We start from the raw sequence: 25071 nt of genomic DNA on the forward strand, positions 1-25071 counted from the left end.
ACTATATCCCAGTAGGAGTACAGTGACAGCTTATTCGCAGTGCTCTTCAGTGTTCTGGCAAGTGTTGTCAAGTTTCCTGCAGTTGCATGCGTCTATACATTCCATGTGAGTCTTTCTGAATAAAATAGAATAGAATAGAAAGATTACAACCAGTACAGGTACATGTACATTGGAATGGATGTTACAGTTATCCTTACAATTATTTTGTTCCTTGGTTACTTTTTTTCCCCTCAGTTATAGGTTCACAACTCTCAGGTTATGGATTGAACAATCTGTTAAAAAACAAACAGTCAGCAGTATAAAGTCTTGCAGGCTGATATTCTCTACCAGTCTATCATATTTGTACAATCTTGTACACAATGAGCAACATAAGCTAATCCCCTATACATATACCTGCAGCTGCAGCATTGGCTGAGGCATCCCTTGGTACACCCACATGAAGTGAACTCCCTGCAGGCTTTTGTCATAGGTGGCAGAGACATTAGACGTGGCACTAACTGAACCAACCTTGAACTGACCTTCTTTGTGCATCCATCCCATTTCAACCACTGGAGAAAGATCAGGATGTGGCAGGTGAGCTTGGTTCCAGATTGTCGCTTGATATTGTGAACGCATGATATGAAACTTCACTGCATCTGAGGTTGGAGGCAGAGTCTCTTGTGGACGACCTTTGCAAAACAACTTCACTCTTGCTTTGTTGCATGTATCAACCTCGGGCACACCATACATCTTACTGATGAATTTCTCTGTTGAATTCACAATATCTTCTAAGAGAGGGCTCTTCCAAAGGCCAGTAAGATCGGTGTGATGTTGCTCGAACACCTGCCAGGCTGTTTTCTTTCCATGACCGCTGAACTGAGACACACTATCACAGCCAGTGATGGCATGGAAGGCAAGGAGTGTGTCCACTTGATCATTAGATAGTAACTTGTGAATGTCATGTACTGGAAAATACTTTGGATCCTTTGATGTCCCGGCTTTCATGTAGAGATGGGTACATCCGATTCTGTCATGATGTGCTAGAAGTAGAAGAAGCATGTCTTTGTCACGCACTGACACGACTATTGTGTCCATAGGAGCCTGGATGCAGTGCAAAATCAGTCGTGTATCAGCCTCCTCATGGTCAGCAGTCAGAGGAGATTTCAAGTTCTGGATCTGATGACTTGACAGTGGTCGCTGCAGCAAACCCACCTGATACTACAACCACAGGATCATGTTCTGGGCAGTGTTCTATCAGATGGTTTGAGAGTAGTCGGCCGAGATCTGCTTTGTTCTCTTCCAGTGCCATGAAGCTCGACCAGTCTGCTGGAAATGGAACAGAGTCATTCACAATTTCTCTGCGTACTGGTCGGTGGCGCTGTTTACGTTTCTTTCTTGTCCCTGTTTTGATGGATTCATCATGGTACCTGTCAAAGACCACATCAACCCTCTGGTACTTCTTTCCCATCTTCAACACTGTGTCAGCAAACATGTTGGCATAGTTGCAGAATGTTGTAATGTCAGGCGGCTTCCCAAGTGCCATTACAAGTGCTTGGCCATCAATAAGCAAGCAGCTGGGTTCCTGAAGGGACACATCTGCAGGGGTTTGGATATGATTTGTCAGTATATTTGCTAAAACAGATTTGTTGGTGGAATGTAGACAGCCGTTGGTTGCGGCCAGAGATGGCGGGATGGGCATGAGTTCATGCTGGAGAATATTTTCCAGGTCTACCTTGCAACCTGCTCTATAAGCTGTGATGAGCCTTTGTAGAATCTGCCTGTCCACTTTGATAATGTTTTGCTTGTTCTTGGAAAGTTGCACGACTTCATACAAAGAGGCAAATGTTTTGGCTTTGTTTTTTCGAATGGGTGACTTCAGATACAAGTACTGGTCACTAACTGGAGGTTCACACAGACATTTGTCCACAAACACTTTCATTTGTGCCTGTCCAAGGTGTTCTGCACCAAGCAGAGCATCTTGAATCTGGGGTGTGACCACGTCCGCAACCACGAGAAAGGCTAAGCTTGGGGGGTGGGGTGGGGTTATATTGGGGATGGCAAAGATTCCATTACAGCACATTTGACACATTTTACCTCAAAACAAAATATAAAGTAAGTAAAGGTAGCCTGATAATATTAATAATAATAACTGAGTAATCATTCATAGTTAAAAACAACTATTTTTGCAATATCTAGGCAGTTCGGTTACATTTCAAATCTGAATATGGCATCAAATTGCCCATGAAGGAAAACTTACAAAAGCACAATTAATTCATGTTTGTACCTTGTATAGTCAAAAATATATAATTAAAAATAGATTTCAGCCTGGCGGTGGCGGACATGTTTGATTTCTCAATTTTTAGGTATTCTGGGACATTGTTGAGCTTAATATACAGCAGATTTAATACCCCTAGAAATGTGGTATATTATAAATATTCACAAAATGCCTTCAGCACTTCAAATAAGCACATTTTCGGAAATTCTGCCTAGACTAAAAGAACAGCGAAAAAAACTATGCTCAAGCTGTCATCCAAACAACAGGAGGGTTTAGATAGATAAGATGGATATCTCTTCGTAGTGATAAAAAGAGATATCCGAAATCTCTTCTTTAAAATCTTTAGATTCAAATATGACTACAAAATTAAACAAACTTTTTGAACCTGAGTTTATCCAATGTTCAGAATTGTGTTCCTGAAATGTATTAAAATATGCACATTTTTTACGAGATAATGGCTTGTTTGCATATTTAAACATGACTTTTTAGAAAACTTGTAATAGAAAAAAAAAATTGTCTTTATGTACGTAATTAACTGTAGAAATGTCATGCTGATATGTTTAAGTTAAAATAAATTACCCTATTCACCTGTAGTGTCTCGTCTTAGGTTTTTAAAACGTAATCTTTAAAATGCAATTTGAATCTTAACAAAACAAATAATACCGCAGGGCTTTAATACTTTTCTGTTGGTTATTTAGTCCTGACTGAGCAAAAGAAAAAAGATACAGTGTTGCATTTAAGTTCAGAGGGCTGTACTATGAAAGCTAGTTTGGCCGTTAACTTATATTTATGTTATTGTTCCCTCTTGGTCACATCATCTTGCCTGCCTTCTTCTGTAGCCTATGATAATATCATTGTTGTCATATGTAAATGTTAAGCAATCTTTGCGATTCATGAAAAACAAACTTGACAGGAAAATGTGCTGTCCTCCATTGACACTCTGACCCTGCATACGAACAATAGCGTGAGAGATGAGAAACTGCTACACCGTTGGCAGAAGAAAGAATGGAGAGAAATATGTGAAAATAACAACATAAAACAAAATATTAATAATAAGGAATTCATTTAAAAAAGTGGATAAAAGCCAATCTTAAAATAATGAAACAAACGCCTTTTTGATACTCCTGAGTGCACACAAAAACATAACTTTGAGAAATAAATAACATAATTAGGGATTTGTTATTGAAAACCCCCCCTCGAGTATGTTCTATTACATGTTATGAAATGTATTCTCATAAATGATGCAACCAGGAAGACATTTTACGTTTAAATGAACGCCGTTTGGTTGTACAGATATACGAGCACATGGTTTTAGATTCTTCTCATTTTAATCATTCCATACTCAAAAAAGATGGTGTACGCAAATTACTATGCAAAGTTTGCGATTTCCGAAAAGAAAAAGTGAATGTGCAATCCTCCACAGACACTTTGTCATATCTCGGAAATGATGTTAAGTTTACTTAAGTGTTTTGGTCTTGTGACTTTTCCCTTTATTTTTGATTAGTAACCTTCCCTCTCGTTTCAGAATCTCTCTCCTGTGATTGTCCGCCCTGCCTCTGATTGTTTTCACCTGTTCCCCATTACCTCGTGTATTGATTGTCCTCGTCGCCCTTTATCCTGTGCCAGTTCATTTTTGTTCATGGTGATTTTCTACCATTGTCATTAAGCCACGAATACGCCTCAGAGCTTCGAGCCACGTCGTGATTTAGTTGCTTTTGTTTTTTTATGCTCCCAGTTTTTTTTCCTCTTTAAGAGTGATTTTGTGTTTATACTGTTTTTTGTCCATCATTGTGGATCTTTGGTTTGAATAAACCTTTTTTTTGTTAAAACCGGTGTGAGTCGTGCATTTGAGTTCAATCCCGTTTTCTCAGTCGCAACACACTTTGACCCATGCACTCACTGAAACAACAGAAATCGATGGCAGAAAGATAAATGAGAGAAATATGTAAAACAATACCACAAATCTAAATATTATGTCTCATGTATTATATGAAAACGTAATCCGCCACTGCTTCAGTCAGGTCCCATGGCCTCATAATTTACAAACTGCCACTTGGAAAGATCCTGCGAACCATGACCACATTTTTTCATGGTAGCATATGACACCAACAATTATTTCTCGCCTGTTTCAGACCCCCTATCGCCCTACCTATTGCAATGGACCCCTTCAAAAATAGGCCAAATTGGTGAGGTTGAAAACAGAAGCCTGGTTCAAATTAGCATTAGTATTCACCCTCTTTGCTATGAAGCCCCAACAACAGCCAGAGCAACACTCCAGTGGTTATTTGAAACATTTAAATGTCTTGGAATAGCAAAATCAAAGCACGGATCTCAATCTGATTAAGAAACTGTTTCATGACTCAAAGATTCCTGTACAGTAGCATCGTCCAACTTGAAGCAGCTGGTGGGACAGTTTTGGGAAAAAATCTCTTTTATATATATTTCATTACTCTTTGTTGTTGCATGTTTTGTCAGTTCGCTGACATCTTTTAAATAAGCCCTCAAAACTAACGTTATAACTTCTCCTTTCTACCATAAATTCTCTATCCCACCACCCCCTTCTTTTCATGAAAAGCACTATATAAATGGCATGTATTAATATTTATTTGTTTTAACTAAACAAAAAAGGTTAGGTGTGAAAGCACCATGAGTGTGTTAGTGGTGTGCGTTTATGTGTCACCATAGTTGTCTCCTGGATGGACCCAAAGCTGTTGATGAAGATATTCACCCTGGACTCAACTGGGATACCTGAAACACACATAAAGCAATATGACACCAGAATATCTCTTCCATATTAAACAGACACGTTTCAGATCAGATATTGAGGCACTGTATACCTGGGGAAAAGACCTGCAGTAACAAATGTATCAATACAATCAAATATCAATAAATTGCATATTTGTCTCAGAGGGCTGTAAAGTGTGCACATGACGCCCTCTGTCCTTATACCCCCGCAGGAAAACTCTAAAAGAAAGCCCACAGTTAACGGGGGGGAAATGGAAGAAACCTCAGGGAGAGCATCAGAAGACGATCCATCTGTCAGGACAGACAGAGGGTGTTATCTCTATAAATAAAAAATATACTACATTTAAACAGACATACAGACAGACAGACAGACAAAATGTTAGAAAAGATAATGTATCTACACAAACAAAGGAAATGCGTAGGAAATTCCACATGAATTGAAAATGCATACATTGCAAACCCTTCAAGTGTCTTTTTGAATGAGTGTCTGCCTGCTTCTCAGCCTGCCAAGTCCAGTCACCTTCCCACCCTGTCTGTTTCCTCCGTGTTCCACCCCTGCTCAACTAGTCCAGCGAGCACTCTCAGATTTTCCGCAAGCCATGGATGCCCCCTTAGTTCTCATTCATAGTATATTATTTGATATGCATTTTTTCAGCTCTTTCCTCGAGCCGTATTTGGCCAAAGTCCTCCTGCAGTTTTCAACCAATTGACTTCAAATGCGGTCATTGTCATCATGTAACGAAGGTAACTCATTACTAACGACGGTCGGCTTTGGGGCCTTGTCATATAGCACTTTATAAAACAATGTCCCTCTGCACATAAATAATGTCACTTGAGATTGAGATTAGATCATTGTGTGAAATAATATGTTTGTTAAAGTTGCATTAATTGTATATGTGGTTTGAATGAACTGTTGGTTAAAACTAATGGAGCTGTGTAAATAATATTATAGATATTCTTTATAATAATTAGGATGACACTTGTATTTATTACGCTTACCTGTGAATGGCCTCTCCCAATGAAGTCATCTGAAGACATTCTATAAATGACCCAGTCTTCATTCGAATGGGAGCTGTGAACATTTACCTGCCTGCCTTCTGATAACCTGTGGTGTTTTCAAATACATTTCACAATGGTTGGCATTATACCTCATCTCTGTGTCTTTTTGTCTACTGTAAAATCCAGCTGCTAATTGGCCAGCCTCACACATAAAAGCTTTACTCTCCATGAAACACGCTTACCGGGGTATGGCGGCTTAACAGCGGCACCTAAAAAACATTAACGAAGCATCCCTCCCTGTACGTTTCATATAGACGTACAATATTAATGCAGCATGTGTCACACGTTGACTAAATCGTCGGCCATTTTGAATTTAGTGTCTTTGTGTATATTGGAACTGTTGAGGCTCTGTACTTAACAAACTCATTTTTAACTCATTTTTGATAAGTTTCGTCTCGAGAACTTGAGGACTGAAAGTTATTAAAAGCTTTCTGTTGCATAGAACGATGTGGCATAAATCAATATATTGAAGTGGAACTTTAAATGTCATAATTCACTGTTTCCAGACTGACCAGAGCTCGAACTTCCGGTTGTACCGGATGTTATTGTTTTTAGCCTCAAGTAGCATGTAGTTAAAGGAAGATCGAGTGTGTGAGTATAATAACAATGACACGTGGATATACATACTACCACTCTTTGACGCTACATTATCATGTATTATTGTGTGTTTAATTATTATTATCCCAAAGAATGTTAGATTAATTATGTGAATGAAGGTAATATGAGAGAATTATTACGGAAAAAGATGACGTAGCCAAATACGTCATGGATCCTCCACCGTTTGGATCAGCTAATAGAAGAGATGGAGATATGCCCATGTGATGACAGGGGGCCAACAGGATTCAGCCCCCGCTGCTAACCAATGAGTGACAACGAGACCAGAAGAACCTTAGAGAAGAAAACAATTTGAAAAGTTTGAGATCAGCCCTTCTTCCTACGACGCTGTAGACAGCCAACCACTCGAAAGTGGAATGTGGACCAGTTAAATAGGGGAAGACCTCGGCCGAGCGTCCATTGTTACCTTATCATATAATTTGTGTTATAAATCCTGTTAAATTAAGATGAGACGTTTTCTTGGATTCATTTAGATCATCTTACTATAGAAATTAGAACTGGCTATAGTGTGACGGCCATATTGAGATATTTTTCGGTTAGGAAACTGTAGGATCTATCTGGCGCCACCATGAGGGGCAGCCTGTTCAAGCAGCCTGTTCAAGCAGCTCTCATTTGTTTCTCTATTTCTTCTGCATTACTGCTACTTTTTATTGTACTTAATTTAATTGTCAGTGTTGGGACTTTGATTTCCAACTTGTATATATTATATTTTTCATCACTTTTCAATGGATATCAACGGCAGGACTCTCTCTTAATCAAGAGAGGCGCTCCTCTCCCTCCGGGGCCGAGTTGCAGCGCCACCGAAACATTTACCAGCTGTTATACGCAGACACACACGGGGGACACACGTTGGAGCCCGCGTGAGACAAAAGAGGGAAAACATTGGAGGAGATTTAAACCTTATTTGCCCTCTCATGGGCAATGTGAGGTTGCTGCGAAACAAGACAGAAAAACTTGCAGCACTTGTAAAAACATAGCGGGAGTACCAGGAGTCGAGTTTGCTGTACTTTACGGAGACATGGCTTAACGGAATACCAGACTGTCTGGTGGAGTCAGGCGGTTTCACTGTGGTTTGAGCCGTCAGAGACAAGCGGAGCTTCAAGAAGAGAGGCGGAGGACTTGCCATCTTTATTAACAAACAATGGTGTAACTGGACACGTATCGGTAAAGGACAGTAATTCCGGACATTGAGCTGTTGGCGGTGAGTTGGAGGCCATATTTTTTACCTCGGGAGTTCTCACATGCGCTGTTGTGGTTTACATCCCACCAAGTGCTGCAGCGCCGCAGGCGAATGATGTCCTCCACTCGTCCATGGCGGGATTACAGACGTGGCATCCCAGTGCATTTATCACGGTTTATGGAGATTAGAACCATGTAAAAGTCTCCAAAAGCCTTTCAAACTTCACCCAGTAGGTGACCAGTGGCACTAGGAACAATAAGACACTGGACCGGCTGTATGCCAATGTTAAGGAGGCATACAGCTCCACCATCCTCCCCTTGGCAGTTCAGACCACAACCTGATCAGGCTTGTTCCCCAAATACAAGCCCCTTGTCAGGACACAGCCTACCACCACCAGGACTGTACAGCAGTGGAGTTGCGGGACTGCTACAGGACAACAGACTGGGACATGTTTCAGAGAGTTCATGGTGAGGATATGGACTCTCACAGTGCATCACCGACTACATTAATTTCTGTGAAGAGAGCATTGTACCCACCAAAAAGGTACGATGCTTCCCAAACAATAAACCCTGGATCACTGGAGACATTAAAACCCTGCTGAACAAGAAAAAAAGGGCTTTCATGGCAACAGACACTGAAGGGGCTAAAGCTGTACAGAAGGAGCTGAAGAAAGAGCTAAAGGCAGCCAAGGAGAATTACAGAGCCAGACTGGAGGGACGTCTGGAGACCAGTAGCTCTTGAGAGGTTTGGGGAGGGGTGAGGAAGATCACAGGCTACAAACACTCAAACACGGCTGTGGAGGGGATCCCTGAAGGTGAGAATGAGCTAAACCTGTTCTTCAACAGGTTTGATCTTCCCATCTCCACCTCAACAGGACAGCAGGGGTCCCCACTCTCTGGGACCACTTCCCACCTTCCCATCTCTTCTATTTCTTCTCCAACCACACCCAACACCAATCCACAGGGGACAGCAGCCTCTCCCCATTCAACCCCACTCTTGGGTGACACTTGCAGCAGCATCACACCTTCCATAATCACCACCGGACAGGTCAGGAATCAGCTCTCGAAGATCAATGTGAGAAAGGCCAGGGGGCCAGACAACACCAACCCCCGGGTGCTAAAGGTGTGCGCCAGATAGTTAGCAGGAGCTTTTCAGGACCTCTTCAGTCTCTCGTTGAAGCTGATGAAGGTGCCTGAGATCTTGAAGACTTCCTACATTGTCCCAGTGCCCAAGAAAACACGCCCCAGCACTCCAGGAGACTACAGGCCTGTAGCTCTGACTTCTCATGTCATGAAAATCTTTGAGAGACTGATCCTGCAACATCTCAAACCCCTTGTGTTTGACTCCCTGGACCCTCTACAGTTTGCCTACCAGGCCAACATCGGTCACACCTGGAGAAGCCGCACAGCTCACTAAGGATCTTGTTTTTCGACTTCTCCAGCGCCTTCAACACCATCCAGCCACACCAGCTCACTGAGAACCTGTCACTGATGCAGGTGGATCACAGCTTGGTGGCCTGGATTACTGACTACCTTACCAGCAGACCTCAGTATGTCAGACTGCAGGGCAGCGTGTCTGATGTGCTGGTGAGCAAAACTGGAGCCCCCCAAGGAACGTGCTGCCAACATTCCTATTCACCCTCTACACCTCTGACTTCCGCTACAACTCCGGCTGATGCCACATACAGAAGTTCTCTGATGACTCCTCCATTGTTAGCTGCATCACAGATGACAACGAGGAGGAGTACAGGGCCCTGGTGGAGAACTTCGTAGGCTGGTGTCACCTCCAGCTCAACATCAGCAAGACTAAGGAGCTGGTGGTGGACTTCAGGCAGAGCACGAAGAGGTCTCTAACCCCCATCACCATCAGAGGGGAGGAGATGGAGGTGGTGAACAGCTACAAGTTCCTTGGAGTGCACTTGAACAATAAACTGGACTGGAGTGACAACACTGATGCTCTCTTCAGGAAGAGACAAAGCAAGCTGTTCTTGCTGAGGAGGCAAAAATGTAACCATGACTTCAAACCAAATCACATTCAGGTCACCTCATTGCTGAGTGGTGACAGAACTATAAATAATGCTGGGTACTGTTCATATTTTTTTTAACCTTGGCCTTCAATGGTTCCTTAAATAAACAAATATATTTGCATAGCTTTGAAAAAATGACATTCAGCAGTGAATACTATTGAAATCAATCAGTTGATATCACAAAAATAATGAATTGATACTATCCATAACTATCAAATAAAACTATGTACACAGTAGGAAGTGTGTGTGCCTGTACACTGTAGCTGCTTGTTGGGTTGTTGTGTTTTCTGTGTTTCTGTAAGTATGTGTGTGTTGTTTAAATTTGGGGGTAGATGTAACAGTATAATTATGTTCCAAGTTTGATTTTTGGTACAGTGTCAACACACCAAACATCAGTCATCATGCTATATGCTATATGCTGGGACAGTACTGTTTGTTGTAGCGGAACAGTAGGACCTGTTCCATGTGGTCATCACTCATTCTGTTTCAGGATGAAGTCAACAGATGGCCACCTTGACTAAATACACGCTTGACAGGAGCACTAGAAGGCAAAGTGGTGTTGTATTTGATAAACAGCCTCTTAACGATAGGACGTTCAATAAGACATTTCAGGTTGCTATCTGAGTCTTCCAGGTACTTCCTTACTTCTTCACAAGTTGTGCTGTCAGGTGAACTAACTTTTGTCCTTATCAAAGACAAAAAAAAATTCATCTGACTCATCAGACTTCACAGATGAGCTGTCATCTTCCGTCTCAGCTGGACCGTATTGTTCCAGGGCAATAGTTTGTTCTCACCCTGGAGAATGTCAATGGCAACAGCCAGATTCTGCAAAACATCAGCATACTCTTGCAGGAAAGCCAGATGTTGTGGGTGAAGCCTTGCAATGTCAAGCGTGTCACAGATCTCCCTCAGCATATTTTTTGGGAGACCTACAACCTTTGCGATGGCCCTGAATTCCGAGCTCCATCTAGCGACTGATGGGACAATCAAGTGCATGTTGGTGTAACGGAGTTAAGGTGTGGTATGATTCCACTTGCCATAAAAACTCATCACATCACATATATAACTTAATTATCCTACGGTACTTAAAGGCAACACCCCTGTGATTAGGGTCGTGCACCCTGGGGGAGAACAGCAGTCAGACCTTGCTGTCTACCTGGTAGGTGGGCGAGTTAGGAGCTCTGCTATTGTTTTATATTAATTACTTTGATTCAATACTAAGGGGTGGTTTAAGTTGGCTAGCGCAACACGTGTAAGCTAACTTGCACTTTCTTTTCATTTGACTATTTTCAGATGTGTGTGTGTGAGGACACCGGGACTGAATGTTTATTCTTCTACCAGGTATATTACAAAGTTTTAGTTATTTTATATTTATTTTAATATTTAAACAGCAGTCGGACCTTGCTGTCTACCTGATGTGTATGTGTGTGTGTGAGGACACCGGGACTGACTGTTAGTTCTTCTACCAGATGTTCAAAATAAACGGCAAAGTTGCCAACCGTGATGGTCTCCTTCTGTGAAATACACAACGCAACGAGAGAGTACTACGCCGCTACAATGGTGCCGTGACCCGGTCACAACTACGAGGGTGAGTGATCTGTTTGTCGCCGTGGTGACCCCGCATGCTCGACGTGGGACAGACGACTCTTCACGTGACTGCTTCACCGGTGCTTTATTCACTCCCTTGGTATCGTGAGTCCGATTGGAGCATACAACCCGGTTTTGGACTGAGTTTTCTGTTATATTGTGGCCAGTCTCTGTTACAGTAAAAAAAAAGTGTAATTGTGGATTGTAATATTGAACATGCTATTGATGTGCTATAATTTGAGTGGCTTTGTTTTCGCTGCTATGCTACTGGACATCAGGCTGTGACCGGTCATAGTGCTCCTCCTTCCGATTTACCTGCTGTTCAGCCTGGTGGTTGCAACCAGCAGGGAAACTAGTTGGCCCACATGAGCAGGGGAGTAGTGTAGAGCCTGAGGACATGTCCCCACAAGATCCAGATGATGTTGATCTTGAGTCAGTATACTCACATTTCTGCTCCTTAGCAAGTGATAACTCCACTGTGATTATTCAAAATACACAAAGACTGCCTGCAACTGATGGCCTTTTTCACACTGATGTGCTGTTCGAATACACTGTAAAACTTCGAGCTATGCTTGACAGCGGCTCTATGGCCTGTTCCTTGAGCTCTCGTGTGCTCCCTCTCCTGGGGCAGAACAATGTTGTTTCCCCTGACTCTATTTACCCCACTTCAGTTGTCCTTGTCAGGTGTGGAGGTTCCAGAACAAACCCTGTTGGTGTGTGTGAGTTGCACACGAGGGTGTTTGGCTGTTAATTCTTGGTTCCAACGGTCATCGTGGAGGGCCAAAGTCATGATCTCATTCTTGGCAGCAATGTCATGAAACACCTCATTCGGTTGCTGAAGCACTCTGGAGATTTCTGGGAGAGAGCGTCTCCTTCCGATCAGGTTCTGGTTCCGGAGAAGAGGAGCCTGTTGCAGTTGTTGACCACTGTGGAGACATGGAGAGGGGCTGAGTGTCCTGATAAGGTGGGCACTGTTAAACTCAAGCATGCAATGACCCTGGAGCCCTTGACAGAACACTTGGTTTGGGGTTGCCTACCTGCTCATCTATGTCTCTCAGCCGGCAGCACAGTGGTTGTGGAGCCTTTGTGACTCAATAACAGTGCCGTGTTCAGTGATGGTGGGCCGTGTTGTGACACTGCTGTGGGGCGATGGTTGGGTTCCAGTGCAACTGCAAGATTGCGGACTTGTCGCCATGCGTGGCACTGGAAGACTTTGACAATGACTACTTTTATGTAACTGACTCACCTGATGAAGTGAAGTGTTCTGTGACAAAGACAGCAGACAAATCTGACACAGCCAGTGAGAAGAGCTTGACTGTTGACTCGGACTGTACTGCTCGACCGGTCCTTAGTCCCACACTCTCTGGCCTACAGCACGTTGACCTTGACGCGACTCACCTGTCCCCCTTCTGGAAGGCGAAGCTGGTTGACCTGCTGGCTAAGTATGAGTCCATCTTCTCTCGCCACAGGCTGGACTGTGGTAAAGCCAAGGACTTTGTCCACCACATCCGACTAAGTAACAGCAAGCCATTCAGACCTTCCTATCGCCGACTGTCCCCATCTCACTATGAGAAGCTGAGGGTGGCTTTGAATGAGATGGAGGAGCGTTACATCATAAGGAAGTCTAGGAGTGAATATGTATCACCTCTTGTCCTTGTCTGGAAGAATAATGGTGACCTGCGGCTCTGCACTGACTTTCGGTGGCTGAACGCGCGCACTGTCCATGACGCACACCCCTTGCCTCACCAGGCTGACGCCCTGGCCGCCCTGGGGAGGAATGCGTTCTTCTCAACCATGGATCTGACCTCTAGGTATTAAAACGTGGAGGTCCATGAGCAGGATAAAAAGTTCACCGCATTCATCTCCCCATTTGGGCTATTTGAGTACAACAGGCTCCCGCAAGGACTTTGCAACAGCCCAGCCACGTTTATGAGGATGATGATGATGGCTATTTTCGGTGATCAAAACTTTCTGAGCCTCCTGTGTTATCTTGATGACATCCTTGTGTTTGCCCCCAATGAACAGCTGGCATTGCAGAGATTGGAGATGGTGTTCGAGAGGTTGAAGGCACACAACCTGAAGCTAGCTCCCAAAAAGTGTCACTTCATGAGGCCTTCAGTGAAGTTTCTAGGGCACATTGTGACAAAGGAGGGGATTTCAACTGACCCGGAGAAAGTCAAAGCAGTTGTTGCATTACAGGAGAAGGATTTTATGGTGGAGGGCACTAACATCCCAGCCCCCACCAAGATCAGACCCTTCCTTGTGATGGTTGGGTTTTATCAGCAGTTTTTCGAGGGGTCCTCTGGTATTAGCAAGCCTTTGTTCATGCTAACGTCTGGTGTGAAAAGACTGCGACGTAGTAAGGGTAAGAAGATCCAGCCTATGTCTGGGGAACTCTCTTCTGCTGATTGGACTCCTGCATGCAGCGACGCTTTCAAAAAGCTGAAACAGGCTTTGCTAAACAATGTCACTCTTGCTCTACCCGATTTCAGTAGGCCTTTTCTCCTGTCGGTTGATGCCTCCTCCAACGGCCTCGGGGCAGTGCTTTCTCAGCTGGCTGATGGTGATGATGTTGCCAGGCCCATCGCATTTGCCAGCAAGTCGCTGAATTATGCCCAGTCTCGCTACCCATCTCAAAGCCTGCTGTCCCCGCTCTAAGGATTGCACCACTGCTTTTTGCAGATGATGTGGTCCTAATAGCTTCATCGGTCTGTGACCTTCAGCACTCACTGGATTGGTTTGCGGCCGAGTGTGAAGCGGCTGGGATGAGGATCAGCACCTCCAAATCTGACATGGTTCTCAGCAGGAAACCGATGAACTGTCCACTCCAGGTAGGGAATGAAAGCCTTACCCCAAGTGAAGGAGTTCAAGTATCTCAGGGGCTTGTTCTCGAGTGAGGGAACGATGGAGCGTGAGATGGGCTGGAGAATCGGAGCAGCAGGAGTGGTACTGCAGTGGCTTTACCGCACCGTTGTGATGGAAAGAGAGCTGAGCCCTGTAGACAGAAAGCAAAGCTTTCTGTCTACAGGGCCATTTTCGTTCCTACCCTCACCGATGGTCATGAAGGATGGGTCATGACCGAAAGAACGAGATTGCGGATACCAGCGGCCGAAATGTGATTTCTCCGCAGGGTGGCTGGCATCTCCCTTAGAGATAAGGTGAGAAGTTCAGTCCTTTGCGTTCGAAGGAGCCAGTTGAGGTGGTTCGGGAACCTAGTAAGGATGCCAACTGGGCGCCTCCCTTGGGAGGTGTTCCAGGCACGTCCAGCTGGGAAGAGACCGAGGGGTAGACCTATGACCAGGTGTAGGGATATATAATCCTCTTTGTTGGCCTGGGAGCGCCTTGGAATCCCCCAGTCAGAGCTGGTTTATGTGTCCAGGGAAAGGGAAGTTTGGGGCTCTCTGCTGGAGCTGTTACTTCCGCGACCCTGACGGATAAGCGGGGGGTTGGGCGGGCGGGCGGGCGGACGGACGGATGGATGGATGGATTTTCATCGTCCTGGCTGAGGGAAGGAGGTTATCAGCCAATATTTTACGATACATTGCCCCCTCCATCCTCTCCTCGTGTCCCCTTAGCAGAGAAACACCCCCAAGCATAATGTTTCCACCTCCATGCTTGATGCTGGGTATGGTGTTCGTTGAGTAATAGTCAGAATTGATCTTCTTTCAAACACGATATGTGGAGTTAATGCCTAAGATCTTGATTTTGGTCTCATCTGACCACATCACATTCTCATAAGCCTTCTTTGAATCAGTCAGAGGTTCATTGGCAGACTTCAGACGCCCTGTAGATGTGCTTTCTTGAGCAGGGATACCTTGCAGGCACAGCAGGATTTTAATCCATTACAGCGTAGTGTGTTACCAATAGTTTTCTTGGTGACTGTGGTCTCAGCTGCCTTCAGATCATTCACAAGTCTCTCTTGTTTACTTATTGGCTGACCCCTCATCTTTCTCATGATCATTGATATCCCAAGAGGCGAGATCTTAGAACGAGGAGCCCCAGACTGAGGGTGATTGATGGTCATGTTGTGATTCTTCCATTTTCAAAGAATCAAACCAGTTGTCTCATTCTCACCAAGCTGCTTGCTGGTAGTCTTGTAGCCTATTCCAGCCTTGGGCTGGTCTACACTCTTGTCCCTAATGTCCTTAGACATTAGTTCCACCATGATCACAGGACCTGTCTATGGTCTTGCCCAGTGGCGGCTGGTGGAGTTTTCTCCAGGGGGGGCTATAACTCCAAAATGTATAAAACAAATTTAAAAAGCATGCATACATGTACTAAGGTATCAAACGAGTGTATTTACATAAATGAAAACAACAAAAACAACATTATAGATAGATAGATAGTAGTGCAAAGAGAAACAAGTGCGATATATAGAGTATGTACAGTATATGCAGTTAAGAGTGATTGTAAAGATAAGGGCAGTATAAAGAGGTGGGAATAATTGGCATAGTATAAACAGATGTAGTATGAACAAATATACAGATGTGCTATATTACTATACAGATGGCCAATATACATATATATCTATCTATCTATCTCTCTATCTATCTCTAGATATATCTCTATATCTATATATTTAAATAATATATATCATATATAACATGGACAATACACATACTTTATGACAGAAGGCTGTGACGTCAGCCCCGCCGCCAAATCCAGCTGCATTCAGCTCGGAGCGCAGGAGAGGTGCGCCCCAACATCGTCCTATCTTTTGTATTGAAGAGGAGCTACTGCGCATGTACAACTTTTAACGAGAGTCTATGGGCAAAGATTCCTGCGCCCCAGGGCGGAAATACGTCACCAATCAGACAATGTCAACGAACGAAACAACTTTACTCATCATTAACTATGGAATATTTATCTTGCACATCTAACAAAATGTATACATATATTTCGAAATATTTTTATTTTATTATTTCATTTTAATTTAATTTTTTTATGTCTTATTCAAGGAAATGTGGTGAGAGGAGAGTGGTGGGGCGGCGCCCTAGCGCCCTCTATTGGCCAGCCGCCACTGGTCTTGCCATTGATGAAGAGGTTGTAATCTGATGTATTGACTGTGGACAGATTGATATTAGGAGTACTTTCTTAAAGCGAGAGGACACGATCAGTAGGAGCCAGAATTATTGTTGGTCGCAAGCGGATCAAATACTCATTTCCCACAAAAAAAACGCAAATCAATTTATACGTTTATTTTAATGTACATTTCTGGATTTTCTTTTTAATATTCTGTCTCTCACTGTTAAAATAAACCTACTATTAAAAGTATAGACTGTTAATTTCTTTGTAAGTGGGCAAATTTACAAAATCAGCTGGGGATAAAACATTTATTCCCTTCACTGTATAAATATAAATAGGATAACAAAATAATTTTAAAAGTTGGACCATTTTAATAATAGTTTGGAAAATAATTATTTCCTACTGACTTTAAACAAATACTACATCTATCAGAGGAAAGTAAGTAATTTAATGCGTGAAATTAGCTTATTTAATTAGCATTCTCCGATAAGTGAACGCAGTTCGAAAATGGAAAAACTTCTCACAAGTAAGCGTAAACGTCCACAAACTGTAACAGAGCTGTATAACCCAGCTCCGGTTCCATAAAGAAACCACCTTTACCCATGACCAGTGTCATGGTCACTGGTCATGGGTTATATATAACGTGTTATTGGAGCCTCGACATGGCCCAGTAACCTACTGTATATGAACAAGTGTGTGAGAGAGGGAGAATGTGAGCAATAAAATACATACTGTCAGAAGCAGTGAATAAAAACACACAGCAACACTGTCAGCGCATACATTTACGCACACAGCTTGGTTACAAGTTAATGTAATACATGGATTAAAGGGCGCTATCACAAAGCTAAACTTAACAATAATGTATAAGGAAATCACCAACACTCGTCACTGTGGTAACAATATCAATCGATCCAGCAGATGGATAGCCTAAAGAAAAAACACAGACAATCAACATAAACTATACTTTGGCTCACCAAAGCTCTAGTAGATGGTCAACTTCTTTAATTTTCTGTTTGTATTATTCACCGCTGGTAATGTAGTCTCAGTTCTCTCGTCTCCTCGTCATAACTACACTTTCCGCGGCACACACACTTAGAGCCAATCAGCTCTGACATGAGATCCACAGTTGACAGAGGATGCGTATCTTCAACACTGTTTCAAGTGAAAGGTGATATTTAATGGTTTACCAGACAATAACTACTCAAGATTCAGATTTTGTATAATTCTGGGATAATTAGGGCGGGATTCGGGACAACAGCTTAGATTTCGGGAGTGTCCCGACTTTTTCGGGACGTCTGGTCACCCTACCTCCAACAAATCAACATACATAGTGCAAATAAGATGAATAAAAAAGTGCAAAAATTAGACAAGAAAAAACATACAATAACAACAATAAAGATGTAAAATATATACATGTGTAGAATAAATTGAGAATATTTAAATACACTGTACAGTAATTTAAACACTTTACACTGTTGTATGTGTACTATAAACAGATGTGAGTAGACATTCACAGAGCTAAGGGGTTCAGCAGTCTTATAGCCTGTGGTATAAAACTGTCCCTGAGTCTGGTGGTCTTGGTCCAGATGCTGCAGTACCGTCTGCCAGACGGCAGCAGACAGAACAGATTGTTGCTGGGGTGATGGGGGTCCTTTATTATCCTACTGGCCTTCTTCGTACACCGATGGGTGTAGAGGTCCTCCACCCTCTGTAGAGTCTTATGGTTGAGGGCGGTGCAACTGCCATACCAGGCCGTGATGCAGGCAGTCAGGATACTCTCGATGGTGCACCTGTAGAGGTTGCAGAGTATCCTGGAGCCCATGTTGAACTTCTGCAGCCTTGGTTGTTGTCCTGGCACCAAGATGTCAGGGCTCTGACCTCCTCTCTGTACACCGTCTCGTCGCCGTCTGTGATCAGGCCGATGACGGTTGTGTCAACAGCAAACTTGATGATGGTGTTGGAGCTGTGTGTGGCCACACAGTCGTGTGTGAACAGGGAGCAGAGGAGAGGGCTGAGCACACAACCCTGAGGGGCTCCGGTGTTGAGGGTCAAGGTGGAGGATGTGATGTTCCCCATCCGCACTGCCTGGGATCTACCCGTCAGGAAGCTCAGGATCCAGTCACAGAGGGCGCTGTTGAGCCCAAGATCCCTGAACTTAATGATGAGCTTGGAGGGCACAATGGTGTTGAATGCTGAACTGTAGTCAATGAACAGCATTCTCACATAAGTGTTCCTCCGGTCCAGGTGGGAGAGGGCAGTGTGGAGGGTGAGGGAGATGGCATCGTCTGTGGACCTGTTTGCCCTGTAGGCAAACTGCAGGGGGTCCAGTGAGTCAGGGAGGGAGGAGGTGATAAAGGGTTTGACTAACCGCTCAAAGCACTTCATGATGATGAAGGTGAGTTCAAACTGGGCGGTAGTCATTGAGGCAAAGGGGTTTTGTCTTTTTGGGGATGGACTCTTTAAAACCTGTGGGGACTACAGACTGGAGCAGTGACCTATTGAAAATGTCTGTGAACACATCTGCCAGCTGAACTGCACAAGTTTGACACGGCAAGTTTGACAAAACTGTGGCAAAAAAGATATCCAACAATCCGAAAAAGGACACACACCCAAATATTCAATATCAGCTAATTGAGCTAATGTGAAATATGGGCAGGGATCAAATCAGTGGGGAAGTACAGGAAGCTGGAGTGCTTGTACTGATGGTGGATGAGAGCAAAGACGAGAGTAAAAATGAGCAGGTGTCTGTGGTAGTGCAGTTTGTGCATGACAATGACATACAATTCCCTCAATTCCCCGAGCTGATGGCCTAGACGCCGACAATGATCAAACAGACGCTCAGTAAATGCAACATTGGTCACCACTTGCGCATTGGCCAATGCTACGATGGTGTCGCTTTCTTGTCGGGGTGTAATAACGGCATGCAGGACAGATTTCGGAAGGAGGTGTCACAAGTTCTTTATGTACATTGCCAAGCCCACCGGCTAAATTTATTTTTAGTTGGCTATGTCAATAATGTAGGACAAGCAGGGGACTTTTTTGAAGTTGTGCAGGTGTTTCATCATTTTTTTCTGGCTCTGTCGTGCACAACATTTTCCATAAAAAGCAAAAGGAACTTGAACCAACAGAGAAGCTGGTTGAGCTAAAAAACTGTCAGAAACTAGATGGGCTTGTCAGTATTCAGCACTGTGGGTCATTCAGAAAACACTGCCAGCAATCTATGCCACACTTGATGATGTTATCACGCAATCAAACATGGGAAGGAAGTGCTAGAGCACTGATAGACGGTCAGTTTGCTATGCAACTCACTCTATCTAGCATCTGCAACGTTGAGTCTGTAATTACATACCTCTCCACCAAGACTGGCATCCTCGTCCAGTTGAGACAATAGCAACATCAGACTCAGCCTGCATGCCACCTAGATGGATTTGTATCTGATACTCCAACAGGAAAACGTCCACCACTCACCTCCTCTGATGACATTCGAAAGCACTGCCTGTCATTGATAGACTTGTCAATGAAATTAAAAGCCGTTTTTTGTCTGAATCTTGCAGTGTTCTACAGGGCACATCTGCCTTAAACCCAACACATAAGTCATTCCTTGAGATGGAACAGCTATCACCCATTGTCCAGTATTATGGGTTAAAAACTGACCACCTGTCTGCAGAACTGCACCAAGTTCGATGGCTCCTTGACCAAAAAAACCCAGCAACAGGGACATACTGTGAACACAAAGCACAAATGTCTCTCCCTTCTCTGGCCATATAAGGATGCATTCATTGATTTACACAGACTTTTGTGTAAATCGGTCACTCTGCCTGTCACGTCTGCAAGTTGCGAACGCAGCTTTTCATGTTTACGGCGTGACAAAAACTACATGAGGAGCCACATTAGGGAGATAAAGGTCCCCTATTTTGGAAAATGCACTTTTTGATGTCTTTTTATACATAAATATGTGTCCCCAGTGTGTAAGTAGACACACAAAGAAAAAAAATACAACCCTCTCTCTTTTCCTCCTTACCCACATCTCTAAAAATGGGGGTATAAACAAGCTGATCCAGATTTGCTTCAGTTACGACATCATAACCCAAATTTGGGCTGGCTTTACGTTGAACTCTTGGCACCGTCCCAACCTATCGGCGGGGATTCAGCTCAAGACTGTATATGGGAGATATACAGTCTCGAGCTGAATCCCCGCCGCAGCACCTCTGTGTCTGTGTATTCAGCATGATATCTGCAGGAGGGACTTAGAGTTGTTGTATATATAATACATATAATGTCACTGTTCTTTTTTTTATTTTTTTTAATTGACATTCAGCATCAAACGAACAATTCAATACAGTTCAGTTACAGTATCCCATATAACCATGTTTGCCAAAAATGTCAGAACAGTTTTTTGTAAAAGATACACACATTTAAAAACAAAACAAATAGGAGACAAAAACTATGAACAAGTAGGGAGTGATCATGTCTTCCTGACATAGGCCTAATCAGTGGTTTGAAAAAATATAATCAGGTCTATGGGACGTTATGTAGTTAATCCATTTTTCCCAGTGTGAAGCAAGTTGTTCCAATTTATGATTAACATATGCTGTTATCTTCTCCATTTTGTAAATCCCCATTTTAATTTCCATACTTGTATTCACAGTGGGCTCTCCTGTGATAACCATTTCCTGGTAAGGGCCTTTTTACAAACCACCAGCAGTATATTCATTAAATATGTATCTTTTCAACCATTCTTGAGGTATATATCCAAAATACATGGTCTTACTCTCTAGGGGAATTACACAGTCAAACATATCTTGTAGGGCACTTTTTTTTTTCTTTTTTTTTATCCCTTTCCAGTAGTCTACAGGGCAGTCCCAGAAAATATGGTGATGGTTTGCATTTTGATTTCCACAGTTTCTCCATCAAACAGGGAGGTTATTATCATAGTGGGATTTCTGAGAGGGTGTAATAAAGTATCTTATCAGGTTTTTCCAACCAAACTCCCTCCATTGCTGTGATCTGGTACACTTCCACTGATATCCCCATATAGTTGTCCATCCTTCCTCAGATATACTTATACTTCCTTCTCCCACTTTGTTTTAATGTATGAAGTCGAATGTGTTTTAAGATTAGACAGACCCTTGTATATGCATGAAATGATTATACTACCGGTGTTTGAATGATATGCTTTTCTAAATAGTTCTATCAGACATGTACTTGTCTCGGTTACATTTTTCACCTTCATGGTAACATAATGTCGCATCTGCAAATATATCGATAGAAGTCTTGTTTTTCTAATAAGTGTTTCTCTTTGAGTTGTTCAAAACTGAGCAGTGTTCCTCCTTTCATGATGGTTGATGATGAGCTGTTATTCCTTTAGTCGGTCAGTGCTTAAATCTACCGTCCAATTTATTTGGTGTAAAGTCTGAGTCATATGCACACCATTTAAGAGTTACAATATTCTTCTCTAATTTATATTCTTTTATACTAGTTTTCCATATTTTAAGAGTCCATTTCACCCATGGGTTATCAATAATATTTATGTAACTTTGAAGTTTTTCATCAGCTAAAATTGCCTGTAAGGGGATGGAGGGGATCCCCTCCTCGATGTTTTTCCATCGAGCATTACACTGTATGACGGGTTACACCAACATATCATAGCTCTCATCAGGGCTGCAAAATAGTAGTCTCTCAGAGAAGGTAGGCCCCATGCCCCTTTTTCTTTGGCTAGTTGTAAAGTTTTGAGACGAACCCTAGGTCTTTTACCTTGCCATATATATCTTGATGACATTTTGTCCCATTCATTGAATTGGTGTTGAGTAATCTCTATAGGTAGGGTCTGAAATAGATATAACAATCTAGGTAATATATCAAATTTCATGGATTCAATCCTTGAGCTGAGACTTAAGAAAGGGATTAAGTTCCATCTTGCAATGTCTTCCTTAATTTTTGTATGTATAAGTAAGTAGTTGATTTCTGATAGTTTTGTAAGATCTTTTGGCAGGTTAATGCGCAAATATTTCAGACACTCTGTTTGCCATGCCAAGGGGTATCTGCTTTCAAACTCTGCTGGTGGATTATAGTTATATGAAAGTAATTGAGTTTTACCCATGTTGATCTTATATCCTGATAATTGACCATATTCCTCGAATGATTGCATCAATTTAGGTAAAGAATTTTTTGGTTGTCCTAGATAGATCAAAATATCGTCCGCGAAGCAGGCCAATTTGTGCTCTGTCCCTTTAATAGTAATTCCCCTAATTTCTTCATGTTGTCTGATGTATTGAGCTAGTGGTTCCAAATATAATGCGAAGAGTAGCTGTGACCATGCACAGCCCTGTCTCGAACCTCTTTCTAGGATAAAAACTGTTTGATAGATATCCATTGACCTTGATCTTGGCAGTGGGATTGTCATATAGTGCTTGTATAGCTTCAATAATTGTATCATGAAGACCAAATATGTGTAGAACTCTATAAAGAACAATTCAGTTAACCGAATCAAATGCCTTTTCAGTGTCCACGCCAGGGTGGGAATTTCACGGCGGCCATGACGACCATGGCCGTCGATGCCCCTCGGTCTGGCCGTGATGCCCCGAAAATAATTGTATGTCCTACGGCCATCATGGCCTTTGTGGCCCTGATACTGTTAAAATGTCGAAGTTGCTTTAAAAGCGTTAGTGCAGTGGTCTGGTATCTGAACTGCATTAGTCATTGTAGCTTGGATTGGTTGCCATACATCGCATCATTTAAATCCATCTGCATCAGACGACATTGAACTTGAAAACGGGAGCGCAACTGAGAACAACCGAGAAGAATCGACAATGAATATTCAGGTAAGCAAGCTAGAAACCTAGCTAGATATCGATAGATACATAGCTGACTTATTGAGTGCTTAACTGAATCAAACATCTCTGTTTTCAGTACAACTTAACGTTAACGTAAGACAGGAAGCTGACTAACGTTAGCTGACTAGCTTGGTAGTTAGAAACTTATTAGCTAACGTTACACTTGTCTGGTTCATGCTTTAGTATTGCCTAAGCTAATTAGCTATCAAGTAGCTAGCTAGCTAGCTATCTGGATTCCTAACACTGCACCATCGCCTTTCCAGAACAATGCCACGACTGAAGTGGTTGCAGCAACTGAATGAAAAAAGTTTTCGAGATGGGGCAGCAAAGTGCATGCGACTGGATGACTTCGTCAAACTGTGAATTTTTAAAGTTGCCATTTCCATGGTTCAACTACGGTTAGCTTAGCTAAATTCCCTCTCAGAGTGGAATTGAGTGAGTGAGTGTGAAAGCGAGAAGATGAGTTGTATATTGCGTTGTACTGACACGTATTTCTATTATTTTTCAATGAGTAAGGCTAGGCTAAATAAAATAAACACATTTGTGTATATGTCTTAATGCTTTGCAGTAAGGCCAGTCAGGCTCAAGGATGTGCACAATGACTGAGACAACAGGGGGCAGAAGGAGAGGCACATAGAGACATACAGGGAAAAAGACAACAAGAGACACTACGAGAGGCACAGTTGGAAAGTATGGAGACACAACAAGAAGCACAGGGAGAAGCACAGACAGGAACCCAGGCAGGCCAACTGAAAACCAGGACCACAACAGCCCATACTGTGGACTCCCTGAGTCAGGGAAAGTGTCCTTTGAACACAAGTCAACAAAAACTTTGCAGCCGTGAACCATATATTTCAGGGACTACAAATGTGAACAAAGACACTGCCAATACACACAACAAGTCCAAAACCCATGCTACAGCATGTCAAGTTTTCACAGCCCCAACATTTACCATGTCTGCAAAATCTACAAAAGCTACATGATAAGACCAAAGACAAGATGTGCAAGCTATTTAATATAGCATATACTGTGGCCTACTGTGAGCAGTTTTTCAGGCTGTTTAAAACCTTAGTGTCCGTTGAAAGGAAGCATAGTGTGGAGCTGGAGGTGACGTAGCATAACTCAAAAGTCTGTCGCATCTTCATAGAGCACATTGTGGGGACCATGAGAGACTGTCTTCATGCTTTGGTTAAACATAAGCTGTTCTACTGCTCCTTGTTCTTTGATGGATGCATTGAAAAAGGCACATCAGAGAAAAAGGTGGTCAACATCAAGTTAATTGAAAATGGCACACCAGGAATCAGACTACTAAGTCTTGTATTTCTGTAGTCAACCCCCATTTCAGTTGAAGACAATAAGAGCTGACAGTGCCACACAGCATGAAACTATTTAAATAACTAATTTAAATAACTATGTATTTTTCTGCTTTTGCTTTTCAGTATTACAGAGCCAGACTCATGTGATGCACAGGAATACTGAAGGCCATTAGAGAAAAGTGTAAGGAGAACAGTCTTAACCTCAGTAACTGCTTGACTGCAACAGCTGCTGATGGGGCTTCTGTCAATTTTGGGATGACAAACGGTGTCCCATCTCCAGCAGGAATCCGCTTCGTGGATGATCAAGGTGCACTGCGTCGCCCACAGCCTTGAGCTGTGCCTGAAGGGTGCTTTTAAAGATTCTTACTTCACGCAGGTATGTTTAATCAACAATACATTCTGAAAAAAATTGTTTAGTAAGGTTTTGCTAC

At 42.8% G+C, this 25071-nt stretch overlaps 1 protein-coding gene across 2 annotated transcripts in view; it reads right to left on the bottom strand.

Annotated features, from left to right (window-relative positions):
* The window catches only part of LOC134864788 (glycine receptor subunit beta-like), a 151915-nt gene that overhangs the window by 42128 nt on the left and 84716 nt on the right, over positions 1-25071 (bottom strand). For both annotated transcript variants that reach the window (XM_063884031.1, XM_063884032.1), the window contains exon 4: positions 4935-5002. In XM_063884031.1, the coding sequence (XP_063740101.1) occupies positions 4935-5002 (68 nt within the window). The remainder of the gene's footprint in view (positions 1-4934; positions 5003-25071) is intronic.

Source organism: Eleginops maclovinus, chromosome 5, assembly GCF_036324505.1.
Source record: "Eleginops maclovinus isolate JMC-PN-2008 ecotype Puerto Natales chromosome 5, JC_Emac_rtc_rv5, whole genome shotgun sequence".
Classification (NCBI taxonomy): Eukaryota; Metazoa; Chordata; class Actinopteri; order Perciformes; family Eleginopidae; genus Eleginops; species Eleginops maclovinus.